At 37.9% G+C, this 18,704-nt stretch overlaps 1 protein-coding gene and 1 long non-coding RNA gene across 2 annotated transcripts; one reads left to right on the top strand and one right to left on the bottom strand.

Moving 5' to 3' along the window:
* Window positions 1-760: 760 nt before the first annotated feature.
* On the bottom strand, window positions 761-18,419 carry LOC121244442 (succinate--CoA ligase [ADP-forming] subunit alpha-1, mitochondrial). The gene is made up of 7 exons (XM_041142516.1): window positions 18,056-18,419; window positions 15,634-15,843; window positions 14,896-15,066; window positions 14,218-14,341; window positions 12,257-12,318; window positions 1,648-1,729; window positions 761-1,231 (listed from the first exon to the last, which is right to left on the bottom strand). The coding sequence occupies exons 1-7, from the start codon at window positions 18,263-18,265 to the stop codon at window positions 1,092-1,094; spliced, it is 999 nt and encodes a 332-aa protein (XP_040998450.1). The 5' UTR covers window positions 18,266-18,419; the 3' UTR covers window positions 761-1,091.
* On the top strand, window positions 4,130-6,791 carry LOC121244443. The gene is made up of 2 exons (XR_005936428.1): window positions 4,130-4,333; window positions 6,592-6,791. It is a non-coding gene; the product is annotated as an uncharacterized LOC121244443 (long non-coding RNA).
* Window positions 18,420-18,704: the final 285 nt, after the last annotated feature.

Genomic DNA, 18,704 nt, shown 5'->3' with positions numbered 1-18,704 from the left:
AACCCTTATTTACTGGGAAAAGAAAAAAGAATATTACTGTCGTCAAGGAATGGAAAACTTACACTCGTATGTTAAACAACTCATTATTTTATTATTTTTTTCCTTTCATAATATAGATTTAACATGTAGTAAAAAAAAAAACTTCCGACCAAACATTTGTTTATCTTCTAACAGCTCTCTTATAACTTTCGGAGAGTACCCAACAAAAAGTAGTCCTTCTATTGCAAATTCATCCTCCATGTGCAAGTTCTCAATGGCCATGGTGCCTCTTGAACTTCAAGCCAAGAAACTATGAGACTCGATTATTTCTTTGGCTCCGTTTCTCCCCCTTCTTGGTTTTCTTTGCAGAATCGCAACTACTGTTATAAGGAGTTCGTTGGGTTCTCCATCCCTTATTTTCTGTGTCATTTGATCTTGGTAATATATTATATTGACCATAAAAGGGAGGGTTGTCCATAGCAGGGGAGTATGCAAAGGGGACGAAGAAAATTGGAATAAAAAAGAAAAATCAGCATCTTGTGCAAAATCTGCTGTTTAACCAGATATCATAAACTCATGTACCATATACCATTTATAACTTGAATCATATTCTACATTCATATTCTGCTGAGTTATCCAGGGCATGAGCAGCGGCGTACCCAAACAAATTGTTTGGGTGTCAGAGTAATCTTTTAGAATTCTTGAAAATCTAGAAAGATTATCCAATTTGAATACATCTCATGGACATGCAGGGAAGTAAAATTACGAGCTCTGGTGCATATAAGCAACGAAAAGCAAGTATTATAGCAAGTTAAACTGAGCAAAATTTCAAAGTTGGCGTCCTATTTAACAATTAACTTCCGTTTCAGAACTGATAAAACAATGATTTAAGGCAACATTGGACAAAAATATCTAGAAGTCAACATCCAATGAAATCTTGGAAACACAGAATTTTTGTGCAGTTTATTGAATAAATAACAGAAGCACTCTCATCCTTCCAAAAACACTACCACCGGTAGGTTCATTGCTAAGAATCAATCAAGCTGGACTTTCCATGCCGTAATTATATTATGCTACTATTAATATTGCGAAGGAAGTTCAAATCGTCGTAACTAACTCACAAGACCCCTCTGCTTGAAAACATCAAGCATGGCAGAACCGATCTTTGCAGGAGATTCTACCACTGTAACCCCAGCTTCTCTTAGGGTCTTTATCTTATCTTGGGCTGTGCCCTTCCCACCAGACACAATAGCTGCACATGCAGAAAAGAACAATTATACAAACTCCTATTAAAGATATATATGTTGATGACAGAGGCAATTAGAAGGGCGTTGAACCTTTTCTCAATGAGGAAAAGATAGAAAGGTCCAATTAACTTCTAAATTCATTTGATTAGGTTGGACAACAGTTAATTATATACTTTGACATGGAAAAGATAGAAAAGTCCAATTTTCCACGACCATTATCTAAAATGATATACAGGTTGAATAACAGTTAATTATATACTGCCACAAAATATACATTAAAATCTGCTAGCATAAGCATAAATTGGATTCCCATTTCACCATATATCAAACATGCATACACCATGATTCATTAGAAATACAATGCACTTGAGTACAGGTATTCACACCAAAATCATATTTAAGCATTGTCAAAGTATTATACCTCCAGCATGACCCATCCTACGGCCAGGGGGAGCAGTTAGTCCAGCAATAAATGCAACAATAGGTTTCTCAGTCCCACTTTCCTGTTTGATACATTATAGGATCAGTTGGAGCACATAATTGTGAACCAAATATCGAAGAAAAAACCAAGAATGGTAAGTAGAAGAAACAGAAGAAACAAACTATCCATAGCTTGCCTATATACTTGTCTTAATAAAATTTTCTTACCTATCTTCTTACCTATCAAAAATAATAATAATAATAATCAATAGTTGAAAACAAAGGCAAGCTGTTTCCATTAAGTAGTCATTTCACTTTCAAGGTCACAGAGAAGTACTAATATATTTGTTCACTTTTCCTTAACATGTAGTAATAAATAATTTGTATGTAAGCAATTTCAAAGGGCAAAACCCAATGATAGAGAGTATGGTCCTCTTCTGCAATTCATAAACCTCCATACTCAACTCATTTACTGTTTATATCTCTAAACTAATGTGGTGAGCTTTCCAGGGGCTTGATCCTTGTTTTCCTTGTCTATTGCCAGAGAGAAAAGGTGTTATCTGGATTGACCTTGGATTCTTAATCTAGACAGCTTCGAAACATAAGAATAAGCAGCGCGAGTAGCAAAGGCGAGCCTGCTCTTCTAAAAATAGAAGATTTGTTACCTAATTACAAGACTTCTAAAAATAGAAGATGGGAAAAGGCAAACCCTTCTCTCTTTCTCTTCTTGGACACCACAGAAAAAGGGAGGCAAGCAGTTTCCAGTCCAAATGTGGACCCCGCACGCCGGGGGGGGGGGGGGGGGGTGTTGTTTGTTCTTTGATTGCAACAAACATCAGTACAACTCAGGTGAAGGGTATTGTTAAGTCATATGAGGAAGTTGTATTGGTACAAAGTTCACAAGCTGCTGTTAAAAGCCCACTGAAAAAGGTTACATCGGTGACCAAGCAGAGGTCGGTGATCCATTGTTCATTAGGGTTGCTTAATCAGGAAGGGCGATGATATGTTCAAGAGTGGCTCTACAGAAGGGTGCGTGCAAAGTCTAACAAAATTTGAAAAATAAGCTATTGGGGCTGAAAGACACGGTGACACACTTTTGTACCAGGTAGATTCAAGTTTGGGCCAGGGGAAATGTGAGCTGGTGCAACCCATAAACTATTCAAAGAAATGCATTTCAAGCCCAAAGCTAAAGCCATGCTAACTCATTGCGCTGTGTGGATCTAGGCTCAACAAAGGCAAGGAAAAGGCCCAAATTTCCCAAAATGCAGTCAATCAAGGCCAAATCTGCTGTGTCAAGCAGGTCAGGTTTTCATTTTATGAAATGGGCACGACAACCTAGCATGTGATGGAGACATCAACAACTGTGAACCACCAACCTGGGGTGGCATAGAAACCTACTCTGGCTGGTTGCAAACTGGTGGCTCATGTGCCGGCAGCCAATACAACAGCAAGAGCAGTAGAAAATCAAAGTTCTAGTACCAAGGATGGGTATGGAGCATAGTTTTAAATTCCATTACGTTCCGGCTGGAATTTTCCGTTCTGATCTAGTGTCAGGTACACTATACCTCCTCGTTCCGTTTCGCTCCAAATTCCGGCCCATTCCAGTCCGTTCCGGCCATTCCAGTCAGAATTGGCATTTCAGGCCCTATTCTGTTTCGGACTGTTTTTGTAATTTTCTTGTGCTTGGATGCCATTTTTGTAAATTTTAAATCTAGATGGTATTTAATTAATTCTATAATATAAAATGTATTTATATAATTTTAATTTTTCGTAACTTTAAATGTCTAGTCATTCTCTTTTTTTTTTTTAATATCATTATTTTTAATAATTTCTCTATTTTTCATTTTTTTTCTTTGTTTTGTGTCTCAACTCAAGTTTGTGATTTTTTCAACATATATTCATTTTATAAATCTTCAATTCTTCCACATATATACACATATACATGATACACACTTACATATATATCTATTTATTCTATTAGTTGTTAGTTTATATATGCATATAAATATTTATATATAATATATAGTTGATTCCAAAACAGTACACCGGAATGCACGGTACCGAAATATTCCGTTCTAGTATTTAAACCGGAATGATCACCGGAACGGAATTTAAAACATTGGTATGGAGCCACTATAAGGGGCAACGAGGTGAGGGGGACTAAACCGAAAAGGGATCTGTGTTTCTATGTAGCAGAAGCTTTAGAGAAGAGGAGTTACAACCTATTAGAGGATTGTACCACTCCTACTAGGAGGGGCGTAATCTGAATAGGCTATTCAATAGGTAGCTCAAACTCGAATTGGTTAAAATTGACTTGCATTCAATTTGTTTATTAAATGAGCCCGTTCGTGACCATAAAATTATGATCAATTATTAAACAATAAAATTCGTATAAAACCCAAGTGAACTCAATTAATGTTTGCAATCAAGCTCATATATATTGTAATACACATATATATCAATAAATATGTTACATAAATTGAAGTTTATACTTAGTTGAAACTTGAATAAAGTTTATAATTAGTTTATATATCAAGGTATCTTCAAAGAATATTTTTTTATAAAAATTTACCAAGTCTCTTATGTCATAATTAGTTGAATTTTAATTGTTCCAAGTTGAGTTTATATATGCCCTCTAGCTTAAACCCTAGGGATTGGCTCAAGTTGTAAAGGCCTTGAGCTTGGGGGTATGCTCCCCCAAGGTCTAAGGTTCAAATCCCCTTGAGTGCAAACAATTTCTAAGGGTCATTGGACTGGGAGATTTTCCCCTCGAATTACCCGATGTGCACTTGCAGAAACCTCCTTGTCGAGGGCTTATGCACCCCCAGGATTAGTCAGGACGTTGTTCCTGGACACCCGGTACCAATGAAAAATAAATAAATATGTTATATAAATATAGATACATATAAAGTAACAATATATATATATGTATATATTTTAAGTAAAGTAACAATATATATTAAAAACATATTTGTTTTGATAGGAGAAGAAAAATTATTAAACCAAGTAATTAGGCATAACCCAAGTACACATGAAGTATACAGAGAGAACTATTACAAATATATATATATATATATTAACTTATATGTGCGCGCATATATATATATGTGTGTTATAAATATAATTATAAATACGAGTTATAATATTGTATCTGTGTAATTTTAATACTTGACTAATAAATAAATAAACATTGCAATTTTGATTAATTTCATTTGTTATCTCATTCCTTCGTTTGCTTATTATATATATATTTTAATTATTGTTTTTTAAATTGAGAAAATAAGAAACTTAAAAAATTCTCTATTGAAGCTGAGTTGAGCTCATTTAAGCTCTCGGCTCAGTTACAACTCGAGCTTTGAGTTGAGCTCGGGCTGGATTTTCTAGAAGTCGATCCAAGCTCAAGCTGAAAGTTTTAGCCTGACTCTAATAGGAGCTAAGCTCGAGAGTCAAGTTTCAAAAGAAATTCAAGCCAAGCTCAGACGGCCTCAACTCATCCAAACTTGGCTTGAATACAGCTCTACCTACCAAGGAAGAAATGGTGCTAGAAACTACCAATGTCAAGGGAGCTATGGTTGTGTATGACCCTAATGGGTTTGGAATGAAGAGGAGTTTGGAGGTCTCAAAACAAGGGGTTTTGTCAAGTGAAGATGAAGGGGGAAAGGGTGGCCTATTTGTTCGGAATGTGTAGGGGAGTACACGGTGGCCTATTCGTTCAAAAATGAGAAGAATTCTTCTTGCGGGCTCATGCAAGAGTATATGGCCCAAACCTCGACAACGAATAAAGATTATTATGGGATAAATTGGCTGGTCTCTATAGCCTAAGGATCCTATCGTGGTATATATAGGTGGAGACTTCAACGTCATTCGATTCCCAACTAAGAGATTTTGAGTGCATACATACTCAATTCGACTACGATAGACTTCTCAGATTTCATATTTGTGCAAGAACTCTTGGATATCCCTTTAGTGGGAGGTTCCTACACATGGTCCAACAACCAGGATGTTTCACCGTGGTAGAGAATTGATAGATTGCTGATATCTCCAGAATGGGAAGTGTATTTCCTAGACCTAATTCAAAAATTACTTCCTAGGTTATTTTCGTATCACTTTCCTTGATTGTGGGGGCGGCATTAAAGAGTATCAGAGATATTTTAAGTTTGAGAATATGTGGCTGAAGTCTAATGATTTCATTGATAGAGTCAGACAATGGTGGTCTTCCGACAATTATCAAGGAACCCCAAGTTATATCATGGCTTGTAACTAAAGGCATTGAAAAGTGACTTGAAGGTTTGGATGAACTGGTATTTGGCAATGTGGAGGGTCAAAAGATGTCTTTCATGGAGGAGTTAAAAGGGTGTGGAGGTAAGAGCTCTAGCAAATGCTAAGACGTCACACAAAGCTAAAGCGACTTGAGCTCTAGAACAGGTTATCTTAATGGAGAAAATACTGTGGAGACAGATCGAGGGCCTTATGGTTGAGGGAGGGGGAAAATGCATCACCAAGTTCTTCCATCGAGTGGCTAACTCTAAAAGAAATAGTGCAATTGATGTGATGAATGCGGACGAAGCAGTATCATTGAACCAGTAGAAATTGACAATCATATTGTACCACACTGAGTCTCTATATTTTGAGCAGTTTGAATGAAGATTGAAGCTTGGTAGTTTGGTTTTTGGAACCATAGACCAATAGGGAGCACAGTAGCTTGAGCGGCCTATTGAAGACGCGAAGATTTGCAAAGTCGTAAAAGGTAAACGCTCCAGACCCCGATTGATTCACCATAGATTTCTTTCAAACTTGTTGGGAAGTTGTTCAAGAAGATACTATGGAAGTTTTTCACAAGTTTCATTCATATGGAAGGTTTGAAAACAGCTTCAAATGCAACCTTTACAGCATTCATTGCTAAAACACTAGGTGCGGTGGATGTAAAAGATTACCAGCCTATTAGTCTTGGGGGTATGCTCCCCCTAGGTCTAAGGTTCAAATCCCCTTGAGTGCAAACAATCTCTAGGGATCATTGGACTGAGGGATTTTTTCATTGAATTACCTGAAGTGCACTTACGGAAGACTCCTTGTTGAGGGCCTATGCATCCCCGGGATTAGTCGGAACGCTGTTTCCAGACACCCGGTACCAATCAAAAAAAAATTCTATCCAATGTCTTGGAAAATAGAATGAGCACAGCAATGAAGAAGATTATATCAAAGCCCCAAAATGCATTCGTAAGACAAAGATAGATCTTTGATTCAGTGGTTACAGCTAACAAGTGCTTGGACAATAGGCTCAAGTCAAAAGAACAAAGGATACTTTGCAGGGTGGACCTAGAGAAGGCATAAGATTGTATGAACGAACTGTGAACTAGAAATTCTTGTCGTACCTAGTTGAGATACAACTTTGGGGAGAAATGGTGCTCTTGGACAGTGCATTGTAGTTTGCATCTTCTTTTTTTTATACAAGTAAGGCTGTAGTTTGCATCTCTACAATGCCTTTCTCAATTTTGGTGAATGGTACAGCAAAAGTCTCCATTATTCTCAGTGTTTGAGACAAAGTGATCCTCTATCTCAGGTCCATCATCATGGAAGGTTTCAACCAAATGATTACAGATTTGGTGGCGGGACGCACTTCATTGGATTTTTGTGGGGGATAGAGACTCAGGCACACTTGTCATCTCCCATCTATTGTTTGCAAATGATACCCTTAATTTCTATGTGGCCAATCAAGGCCACATCTGATCTCTGAGGGCACTCTTATTATGCTTTGAAGCTGTTTTGGGCTTCAAGGTGAATCTGGCTAAGTCAAAGTTGGCTCCAATGTGGAATCCAAATGTGGATAACTTGGCTAGCTTGATAGGATTTAAGGTATTATTTCCTTACCTAAGAAATACCTTGGCCACCCTTTGGGCTCCTCATTCGAGTCTACGACTACTTGGGATGGGGTGAAAGAAAAAAGGTAGCACAGATTGGCCACTTGGAAGAAGGTGTACTTGTCCAAAGGTGGAAGTACCACCTTAATTTTTTTTTTTTTTTTTTTTTATTAGCAAACAAATTTTATTGATCAAAGATTAGGTAAAGCCCGATACAAATACAAGAAACACTATGTGCGCTAATTAAGAAGGCGCCAAAGAAACAAGGAGTCATGTAGGTCCATGCCATTGAAATCAACAGAAATGGCCCAAGTACATAAAAGTAGTGCAAAATAAAGCTTTAAGTTCCTCTAGTGATCTCTCTGCTTTCAAATGTCCTCGCATTGCACTCCTGCCACAAGCACCACATGATGCATATAAGAGATCATCTTCCAAACCGTTTTAATCTGCTACATGCCTCCTATATTTGTCCAGCTGGCCAACATTGCCACTACAATCTTCGACATAACCCAAGCCAGCTTTACTCGACCGATCACCTCATTCCACAAAACCCTTGCTGTCTCACAATGTAGTAGAAGATGGTCCACCGACTCTCCCCCTACCCAACACATGCAACACCAATCTGCTATGATAACCCTCATTTTCCTCAAATTATCAGTTGTGAGGACCTTGCCCAACGATGTTGTCCACACGAAGAATGCAGCTTTGGAGGGTGCCTTATGTCTCCAAAGTCTTTTCCAAGGAAATTGAGTGTTGGGCTCTTGAGTGAGAACCTTATAAAAAGAGCGAACCGAAAATGCACATTTCCCTGCGAGTGACCACCACAACTCACCTTCTTGTTGATTGATCGGTTTAACAGAGTACAAGAGGCTGTCAAAATCAGCAAAGTTGTTCATCTCCTAGTCTTGTGCTGCTCTACTAAAACTAATATCCCAATGGATCTGCCCACCCGATAACCCCATGACATCCACCACTGCAACGTCTTTATCACTAGCAATTTGGAATAGTGAGGGAAATGAATCTTGCAGGGAAGTATCCCCACACCAACTATCTTTCCAGAATTTAATCCTGGAACCCTCCCCCAACTAGAGTCGAGTGTGTCGAGTAAAAAACCCCCATCCTCTTCTAATGTATTTCCACAACCCCACTCCATAGGCTCCTCTAATTTCTTTAGTACTCCATCCCCCCCCCCCCCCCCCCAATATGCCTCCATATTTATGCTCAATCACCACCTTCCACAAGGTTTCCGGTTCCTTAATATATCTCCACAGTCATTTTCCAGGTAACGCCCAATTAAAAATACTCACATTTCTAATACTCAAACCACCATTGAAGATAGGACAACATACCGTTCCCCACTTCACTAGATGGAATTTGAACTCCTCCCCCACGCCACGCCACGCCACAAGAAGTCACGTTGGAGTTTCTCAATTCGATATGCCACACTTGCAGGTATAGGAAAAAGTGAAAAAATAAGTTGGCAGGTTAGAAAGTGTACTCTTGATCAATGTGATCCTGCCGCCTTTCCATAAGTACATTCTCTTCCATCCTGCTAGTCTCTTCTCTATCTTATCAATCACCATCTCCCATACAGAGGATGCCCTCGCAGCCACCCCCAATGGAAGTCCCAGGTACGTCAAAGGAAGGGAGGCTATCTTACACCCCCAACATGCTAGCCAGCTGCAATATAGTAGGAACATCCCCAATTGGAATCATCTTTGACTTATTTAAATTCACTTTAAAACCGGAAACTGCTTCAAAACAAAGCATCAAGGCCTTCAAAGCTTGAATCTGATTTTGATCTGGCTTACAAAAAACAAGTGTATCATCTGCAAACAACAAATGAGATATATTAATGATTCCCCTATCTAGGGTTCCAATCGAAAAACCATCCACAAAGCCATTATTAACCAAGGCCAATGTCATCCTACTCAAACCCTCCATCACAAAAACAAACAACAGAGGCAGCAAAGGATCACCTTGTCTTAGGCCTCACGAGCTATGGAAGAAACCAGCTGGGCTACCATTTATCAAAAAATTTCACCGTTGATATGCACCAATGAATCCAAGACCACCACCTCTCACCAAAACCGCACCTCCCAAGAAGGTAGAGGAGAAAGTCTCAATTAACGTGATCATACGCTTTCTTCATGTCAAGCTTGCAAATGATCTCCTGCTATACCAGCCTTCAACCTACTGTCCAGACATTCATTAGCAATAAGAAACGCGTCTAGACATTCATTAAGCTATGTTTGGTTAGTGAGGTGATCTGATTACTATTCAGAAACCATTTACTACTTTTATACTACTATTCGTTATTTTTTCACTACTATTTACAAATTATTTGAGATCACTTCAACATCCAAACGTAGCCTAAAATTCCCCTTTCCAACTTACAACCCTATTTCTTGTCCTTGTTCATGCTACTCACTAATGTAGTGGAATGGATTATGAGCTCAAATCACATCTTGTGATTGGACGAAGGTACATGCGCACTCTTCAGGGTGAGGATTGAGAGTTTGGAACTTTTTTTTATAGGTAAACAATACTATTAATAAGGATAGGCATAACCCAAGTACACAAGAAGATATACAAGAGATAAGACTTATCTAGGTCGCTATAGAAGGAAGAAAATCATGTACATTTAGGCCATTAAAATCTACAACTATAGCCCAAAGAAATAAGGTGCGAAAAAATAACACTAGAAACTCCTCTAATGTCCGCTTCTTGTCTTCGAATGTCCACTCGTTACGCTCTCGCTATGTGCACCACATAATGCAGGTAGGGACCATCTTCCACACAGCTTTGACTTGTGCAGCACCACCCAGCATCACCCAACTGGCTAATAACTCAAACCACTGTGGCAGGCATCACCCAGTTTAACCTTATTCAACTGAACACTTCGCTCCACACAGCTCTCGCTATCTCACAATGTAGCAAGAGATGATCTACTGTCTCGTCAGTTTTCTTGCACATACAACACCAATCTGAGATAATTACCAGGCGCTTTCGCAAATTATCTGTAGTCAAAATCTTACCCAGGGCTGTTGTCCAAGAGAAGAAGAGTGCTTTGGGAGGTGCCTTATTCCTCCACAAACTTCTCCATGGAAAATGAGTGTTTGGTAGAAGTGTAAGGGACTTATAAAAGGAGCAAACCGATAAAGTACCCTTACCTGCAAGTGTCCACCATAACTTATCTTCCCCCAATCCATTCAACTTCATAGAATACACTAAGCTGAAAAAAGCCTCAAAACTGTCTATTTCCCAATCTTGGGCTGTTCTACTAAAAGTGATATTCCATTGGACTTGGTCCCTTGAACGAACCATGAGGTCCACCACCAAAGCTTCTTGATCACATGCCACTCGGAAAACGGATGGGAAAGAGTCCTTTAGAGCCTCCATTGAGAGTTTGGAACTTGTTGGTTTTCGACCAAATTATATTGGAGAAATGGTTATAGATATATCAATAAGAAATGGAGTCTTTGTGGAAGGCAAGAATAGACTCAAAGTTTGATGGGGCTAGGGGTGGATGGCACTCTATATTTGAAGTGCAAGGATCACAAGGGGTGGGATTGTGAAAGCATATAAGAAGAGGATGGGGAACTTTCTCCAGTTTTTCCATAGCAGCATAAGATTGGGAAGTTTTATAAGCAAGCCTAAGATTGGGAAGTTAATGCTTTCATAGGATTATATAATCTTCTATAATCTGTTAGTGTGAGATTGGGAGATGTAGATAAGGTTTTTTGGCGCCCTTCAAAAAAAGGGAAGTTTACCGTCCATACATTCTATCAAGCCCTTACCATTCAAGATACAAATCATTTTCCTTGGGGTATTTGGAAGACAAAGTGCCTATCAAAGTAGCTTTTTTTTTTTTTGCATGGACAGCTTCTTTGGGAAAATTCTCACCATAGACAACTTAAAGCAACAACGGATCATTGTTATGGATTGGTGTTTTATATGGAAAAGAAAAAAGTGGGTAGACAATTACCTATTTCTACATTGTGAGATACTCAGACATTATGGAATGATTTCTTTGATAGGATGGGATTAGCATGGGCGATGCCGAAAAGGTTGTTTTATTTCCTAGAAGTTGGAGAGGCTTACATGGCAACCACAAATCGCAACAACATAAAAGATGGCTCCCATTTCTCTGCTATGGTGCCTTTGGAGAGAGAGAAGTGATTAAAGCTTCGGAAACCACGAGCAGACTACTGCATGAACTTGGAGTTTTCCTCTTTAACACACTATTCCACTGATCAATAGCAATAGATTTTACATTGGAAGTGTCCACAATTTTCTTCTGTCACTTGTTAATCATCCTTAGGTGTCTCTCTTGTATACGTCATGTGTGCATGGGCTATGCCTATTATCCTCATCATAAAATCCTTTATTACATGGAAAAAAAGAGCTGAATAATAGTCTTTTATACTTCCCGTTTGTACATTACCATGTACAAGTGTTGCAACTTCTTTTAATGGATTATCACTCAAAAAAGAAACACATAAACATACCAGAAAAAAAAATTTAGTCCATATTTGTTAAGAGGCCACATTGATCAACTGCCAAACTTCACTATAGATCCACAATTCGATATCTCCGATATTAGGGGCATTTATTTTCTTCTAATTCATGATAAAAGTTTCTATAAGATCTTTATCGGGAAGGTTTGGAGACAATTTTCTTTTAAAACAAAAGTCATGGTTATTTTGACTTGAACGAAATAGAGGAAGAGCTATAATTTTCAATGCATACCTTTATCAATGCAGCAGCATCCTCTTCTGCAGTTCCACCTATCTCTCCAATAAGAATCATTCCTGACATATACAAAGCATCATTATTTGATTGTTTGCACATTATTTTCCTCACTATTTAAAGGAAAACTGCTAGAGTCTGTGTCAGGAAAAACATCAACAGAACACAAACACAAGGACATGACTAAAAAAGAATAGGTCAAATGAAAATGCAATGGATAAAAGTAAACATCAATAAGAAGTAACTTCAACCACCTAATTAATATAAGACTGAATATAAAATCATTCTTTTGAAATCAAAGAAAAATTGACTAGTAAATGCTATTACAGCATGAAATGTTAATAAACAGAGTACAAAACTTCAATTAAGTCACAGCAGATTAACTAAATTACAAACTCCATACTCTTTGAACAAATTGCCTCAAATTTGATTTCTACATCCTACTTACCAACCTTTTCAACTCGTGAGAACCAAATAACCTTACAAACTAAAGAAACAAAAAAGATCCAATCACATAAGTCAATAGCCATTTATTTCAATAAAAATAGTACTCCCCTTTCAAAAAACAAATATGATCATGGATGATACACATTAGACTAAAATAAAATATGCACTAACAATTTCCATAAAATGCCCTTCAGTAGGTTATTTGTGTTTGATGTTAACCATGCTCATGTACAACACATGATAATGGAAATCATAATAGCTTCATTGTTATTTTGATTCTGTTGTAATAACACAAGTCTCATTTGTCAACTCCCATCTGTTGGTACAAAGGAATCAATATAAATTTCCCAAGTGCATCTTCAACTAACGAATGCCTTGACAGTAGAGAAACAAGTCTGAGGTTCTAGGAGTGCTCTTCAAACTGGGCCTAGTGGAGGCATAAGACTAAGATCTGGTTTGATGTGACAAGGTGTGGATATCAGCTTATAAACATGGCCTTACAAAAGTTGTTTAGCATATCCCTTCATAAGGAGGCATTGGTAGCAGACCATTAGCATTTCTCCAATAATTATCGACAGTGAAATATCTACTTCATCAGATCAGCCCATGATTGGAAAGTGGATCTATTCTCTCCAATCTTCAACTTGTACTCTTTTAGGATGAGTGGAGGCAGTGAGGATAAAATACAGTGGCTCTTGTCCAAAAGGTGAAGGTATGAAGTTAGAACCAACCCACTAGCGAGCCTTGGAAAAACAAGGCTCTTTCATAGGTGGCCTTTAAGTATCGAGTCTATAGACACTAGCTTTTGGGAGAATCTTAACCTTGGACAAAATATAAAACCAGACATGTCATAGTGATGAATTAATGCTGCATGTGTAACAAGGGGAGAATCAACTGCTGTGGCCTGAGCCTTCTGGGTAATTCATCTGTCTTTTGATGATTGTGTGTTAATGCCACACCACCTTGACCTGGTGGAGTTATTGAACTGTTGGAGAAGGCAAAAAGGGTAGCCACAATTGATATTAAAGATTGCTCTTTTAAGTATCATGCAGTGCATTTGGGAAAAATGCAATGCTCACAATTTCCATGACCAAGAAAAGATGATGAAAGAGATAGAAACCTTCTTTTTTATTGGCACCGGGTGAAAGAGATAGAAACCTTTGTGCTCAAGGCATTCTATGTGTGGATGATGGAACACAGCTTTTCTTCTTTCCTAGACTTTGTACGTTCTTATTTTTTCTTTCAACCCTAAGATTGTGCTCTCTCTTGCATTTAGAATTATGCGCCTTGCCGCTTTTCAAAAAAATATTGAAACATTTATCAGAAAAAGAAATTTTTGAATTCAATTTAAGCAATGTCATCTTAAGTTCCATAAAGTTCTAGGCCGTCCAAATACACCACATAAGCCATAACCATAGGCCATTTCAAACAATGAGAATATTACCAACCATAACTCACTAGCCATATCACAATAAAGAATAAATTGACCAAACAAATCTTCAAAAATAATTCACCTTCCGTCTGTGGGTCCACTAGGAACTTCTCAATGCAATCAACAAAGTTCGTCCCATTAAAAGGATCCCCTCCTATACCCACGCAAGTGGATTGTCCAAGGCCAACAGCAGTAGTTTGGAAAACCTGCAAAGTAAATAACTATAAATATCAAACCTATGAACCACTGGATCCCTCCATAACCCACATAAGCAATATATATCGAATAATGATACAAGATACAAAAACGCATCAGCATATCTGATGATAAAGAGGGTGAAAAGCGATCATCCAATCATTAAATGGGCCATACAATAGTACATACAAGAAAGATGAAAATTGTTTCAAAGACAATGATTTAGTACAAGCAGCTTTGTAAAAGCTTCTACCCCTGGCTACTAGAGGGAACTTTGACAGAAGGAAATACTTCTATGAAAACTGATCTCCATAAACTCTTCAAGAAAGCAAGGCCAAGAGAAATGCAGCATGAAAGCTCATTTCCCAATAAGTGAAAAAATAGGTATACATACAGATTACACTACAGCTGCAGGAATATTTTTCATTTCAAACACAATCATCTCACCTGAGTTCCCATGGAAGATCAACCATGTGACCAAAATGACATCAATTTAAATCATGATATTACAATAGACTAGTTTCCCTATAAGAAAACTGCTCATTAGATCCAAATTAGGACTCACCGCTTCATAGGTTAATGTACCAGATCGGGAGACAATTCCTATGCGACCAGGTTTGTGGATATATCCTGGCATAATTCCAATTTTGCATTCTCCAGGCTTGATAATACCAGGGCAGTTTGGCCCAATCACCCGAGTTTTAGATTGTCTGTTAAGAGCAGCCTTCACTCGTACCTAAAACCATAAATACAACATTCAAGGCCATTTCAAACCAACTTTGAAAAGCAAAAAATTATATGCAATAACTAGTCATATTAGTAATTTTTCTTTAATGTAACTAGCCATGTTGATAGCTTTTTTTTTTTTTTTTTTGATAAGTAACTAGCCATGTTGATAGCTCAAAGACAATATATGATCCTCATATAGAAATTCAATATAATTTTCCTGTTTGACAGCAAATAAATTTACGAGCAATTTTGAAATAAATAACAGTTCTATTAGCTGCACATAACCCCAGAAAAACCAACTGACATATTCATACGGCTAGTAAAGTTATGTATCAAAAAGAAAGTGTCTGGTAATGTTAAGGAGTTAAAGACATGAACCAAAATGATTTCCTGTCCGTCAAGAGATTCAGATAACTCCTTTCAAGGCATAAGTTACTAAATTAGTTCAAATCATGCCACACAAGCACTCCTGAAGATAGGTGATGCACGTTGCACTCCCTTAGCAAACATATTTTGAGTTTCACTGCACACATCATCTTTTTAAACAAAATCAAATTGTGTAATTTTAGTATACCATGTCATGTTGAGGGATTCCTTCTGTGATGCACACAACAAGATCTAACTCAGCTTCCAAGGCCTCCATAATAGCTGCAGCAGCAAATGGCGGGGGAACATAAATGACTGAAGCATTGGCCTTTGTTTCAGCCTTTGCTTCAGCAACTGTGTTGAAAACAGGAAGTCCCAAGTGCTCTGTTCCACCCTTTTTCGGCGTCACACCACCCACCTATTCCAAAAAGTTTACAACATTGACCTTGGAAATTATACATATATTCATAGCTCAATTAAAGAAAAATAAATGAATGGAGACTACAACTAAATGATACCAGATACAGGTCCTAAAACAGAAATATGAAAGGAAATCCTATATTTATCAATAACTAACACATGCTTACACGGTCTAGATCACTGTCAAAACCTGGCTCACTCTCTCGCCTTTTTAGGAACCCATGGTTAAATTTTGACAAAATATGTGCAAAAGGTTGCTTCAACTGTCACACATTGGACCAGGGCAGCTCACAAACTAAGTTCTAAATATCTTATTATCATGTTCATATAACAGATGTAAACATGAAGCAAAGTATCTGAGTATTAAGAAGGAAGATATCAACAAGAATTACAACCAAGGATAAACAATAAAGGAATTATCCAGCTAGGTCTTGCAAGTACATAGAATACCATGTATGATAGCTACCCAGTAGTCATTTTAAGTAATGCAAAATAAAAATTGCAATCAAAGAGAAGAAATCCAGCCATTGATTGTTATACTGCATTGTAAGATTGCTGTTGATCATCTACTAATACATTGTGAGATTGCCACGACCTTGTGGAATGACTTTTTTGCTAGGGTAAGTGTAGCTTGGGTGATTCCAAGAAGGGTGATCGATCTCTTAGCTTCACGGAGAGGCCTTCAAGGCACTTCTCATATTGCCGCAATTTGGAAGATGGTTCTAGTCTGCCTATTGTGGTGTCTTTGGAGGGAGAGGAATGAGAGAAGATTTGAACATCGTGAGTGGTCTATGGACGAACTTAGAACTTTATTTTTTAATACTTTGTTCCATAGGTCGATTGTAATTGATTTAATGGCATGAACATTCATGAATTCCTTATATCACTAGAACACCACTCTTAGGCATTGCTCTTGTATATGTCCCGTGTACTTGGGCTCTTGCCTATCCTTATGATCAATAAAATCTTATTTACCGATCAAAAAGAATTATTGCCCCTTAAATCCTACATTGCAGCCCGTAGAAAAAATCATTGTAACACTTGAGTGAACCCACTTCTAACGATTCAAGGGGTTCCCTAACAAAATCCTGCTACAATTCAAAATATATGGCATGAGGCACAGAGAATTAAAAACTCTGAGTTGGATTACAAAAGTTGGGCCAGGAAAATCCAAATTGATTACAAAAACTTGATTGAAAGATCAAGACAACTTCATAATTACGATATCACCCTAAAACTGATGTCACGGCACGCTCGCAATCATATGTTAACACAAATGACACAATTTTGAGACAAATGCAGTGGTTTTATTTTAGGAAAAGAAAGAGAGGAGAAGGTGACATAGACAAACGAAGAAACAGAAAGAAGAGATAGGAAAAGATCCATAGTCAGAAAGGAAGATCTAAAAAAAGAGAATAAATTGGAGTACAAGAAAGGGAAAAAGAGGGCACAAGATCATCCAAATATTACTGTTTTTACTGATATCCATGGCTCTGTCTCGCTTTATACTAGAAATATGCAGGCATCACAAATTCCTAGGATATCAATTAATTGTATAGAACAAAGGCTAACCTATATAATAAATCATAGTTTGTTCATAAAACCATAGAAAACATATAGCTTAAATAAAAGAGTTCAACAGTTAAAATAATTTGATAAATTCAAAAGAGATACCAAATTTCAGAAGTATGGAAAAGGACCAAGTCCACTTCATCATATGAAGTGAAAGAGAAGAGGTTAAATGCAAACAAAAAGTCTAATACGAAGAGCCTAATATGGGGAAAACTTCTTTCTATTGATAAAATTAAATGTACACCCGAGAGGACTTCAACTCCATATCGTTCTTTATAAGGGGAGATGTGCCTTTAGAGCCAGAGGTCATTTACTTAAAGAAAGCACGCTAATATAAGCCGAGCCCTTTGAATTCAACAACAACAACGAAATCAGATTGCGTCTTCCAGGAAATCGTGGTTGGTGAGGCCTAATACGGCCCCGATTGCCCGGGATTCGAAATTCTGAAATTAATATATCTTCGCAGGTTCACGAGAAATCAAATTCCACATTAAACCAAAGAAAAAAAAATGTAGCACGGAGCGTGGAAAGCAAACAACCTCCACCATGGCCCAGAGAAATCCAAATCAAACTACAAAAAAATAATAAACAAACACATTTAAATGGACATCTGAAGAGAATAGAGAGAGATGGGGGACCATTTTGGTGCCGTATTCGATAGCTTGTTCAGTGTGGAAGGTGCCGTTCTTGCCGGTGATGCCTTGGCAGATGACGCGAGTGTTCTTGTCCACGAAGACTGCGGGGGCTGGATGCGGAACCGACGCGTATTTCCGAGTCTGATCCGCAGCCCATGAAGCTCTGCGCGAGGAAACGGAGGCGATCAGCTTGGTAAAAGCTTGGCGACCCATCTTTCAATTTGATGAGATCGGAGTCGGAAGGTCCTTTCTTCTTCTGCTGCTCCTACAGCCGTCTCTGATCTCTCTCTCTCTCGACAAAAAGTTCAGCTAGGAAGAGGCCTTCCTTCAAAACGGTTTGTTAGTTTAACCTAACTCGGTTCGGGTTTATTCGGCCTGGTCTAATAAAAGTTGTGTTCTATTTATGGCAGTTGCCAAAAATTCTTTATGTCAAGACCTTTTTTTTTAATTATTGGAAAAGAACTTCATTATATAGAGAGGTATAAAACCGAAACCAGATTACAATAGCGTTTATCAATAAAAATGACATTCTCAATGAAACTAGAGATACCATGCCACCAAATATGCATATCAATAATGGACCATGCATGCTTTGCAAGTCGATGTATTGCCACATTAGCCAGTCTGTTGCCATGTTGTAATCTGCACTGTA

Source organism: Juglans microcarpa x Juglans regia, chromosome 8S, assembly GCF_004785595.1.
Source record: "Juglans microcarpa x Juglans regia isolate MS1-56 chromosome 8S, Jm3101_v1.0, whole genome shotgun sequence".
Classification (NCBI taxonomy): domain Eukaryota; kingdom Viridiplantae; phylum Streptophyta; class Magnoliopsida; order Fagales; family Juglandaceae; genus Juglans; species Juglans microcarpa x Juglans regia.
This window is presented reverse-complemented; position numbering and strand designations above follow the sequence as displayed.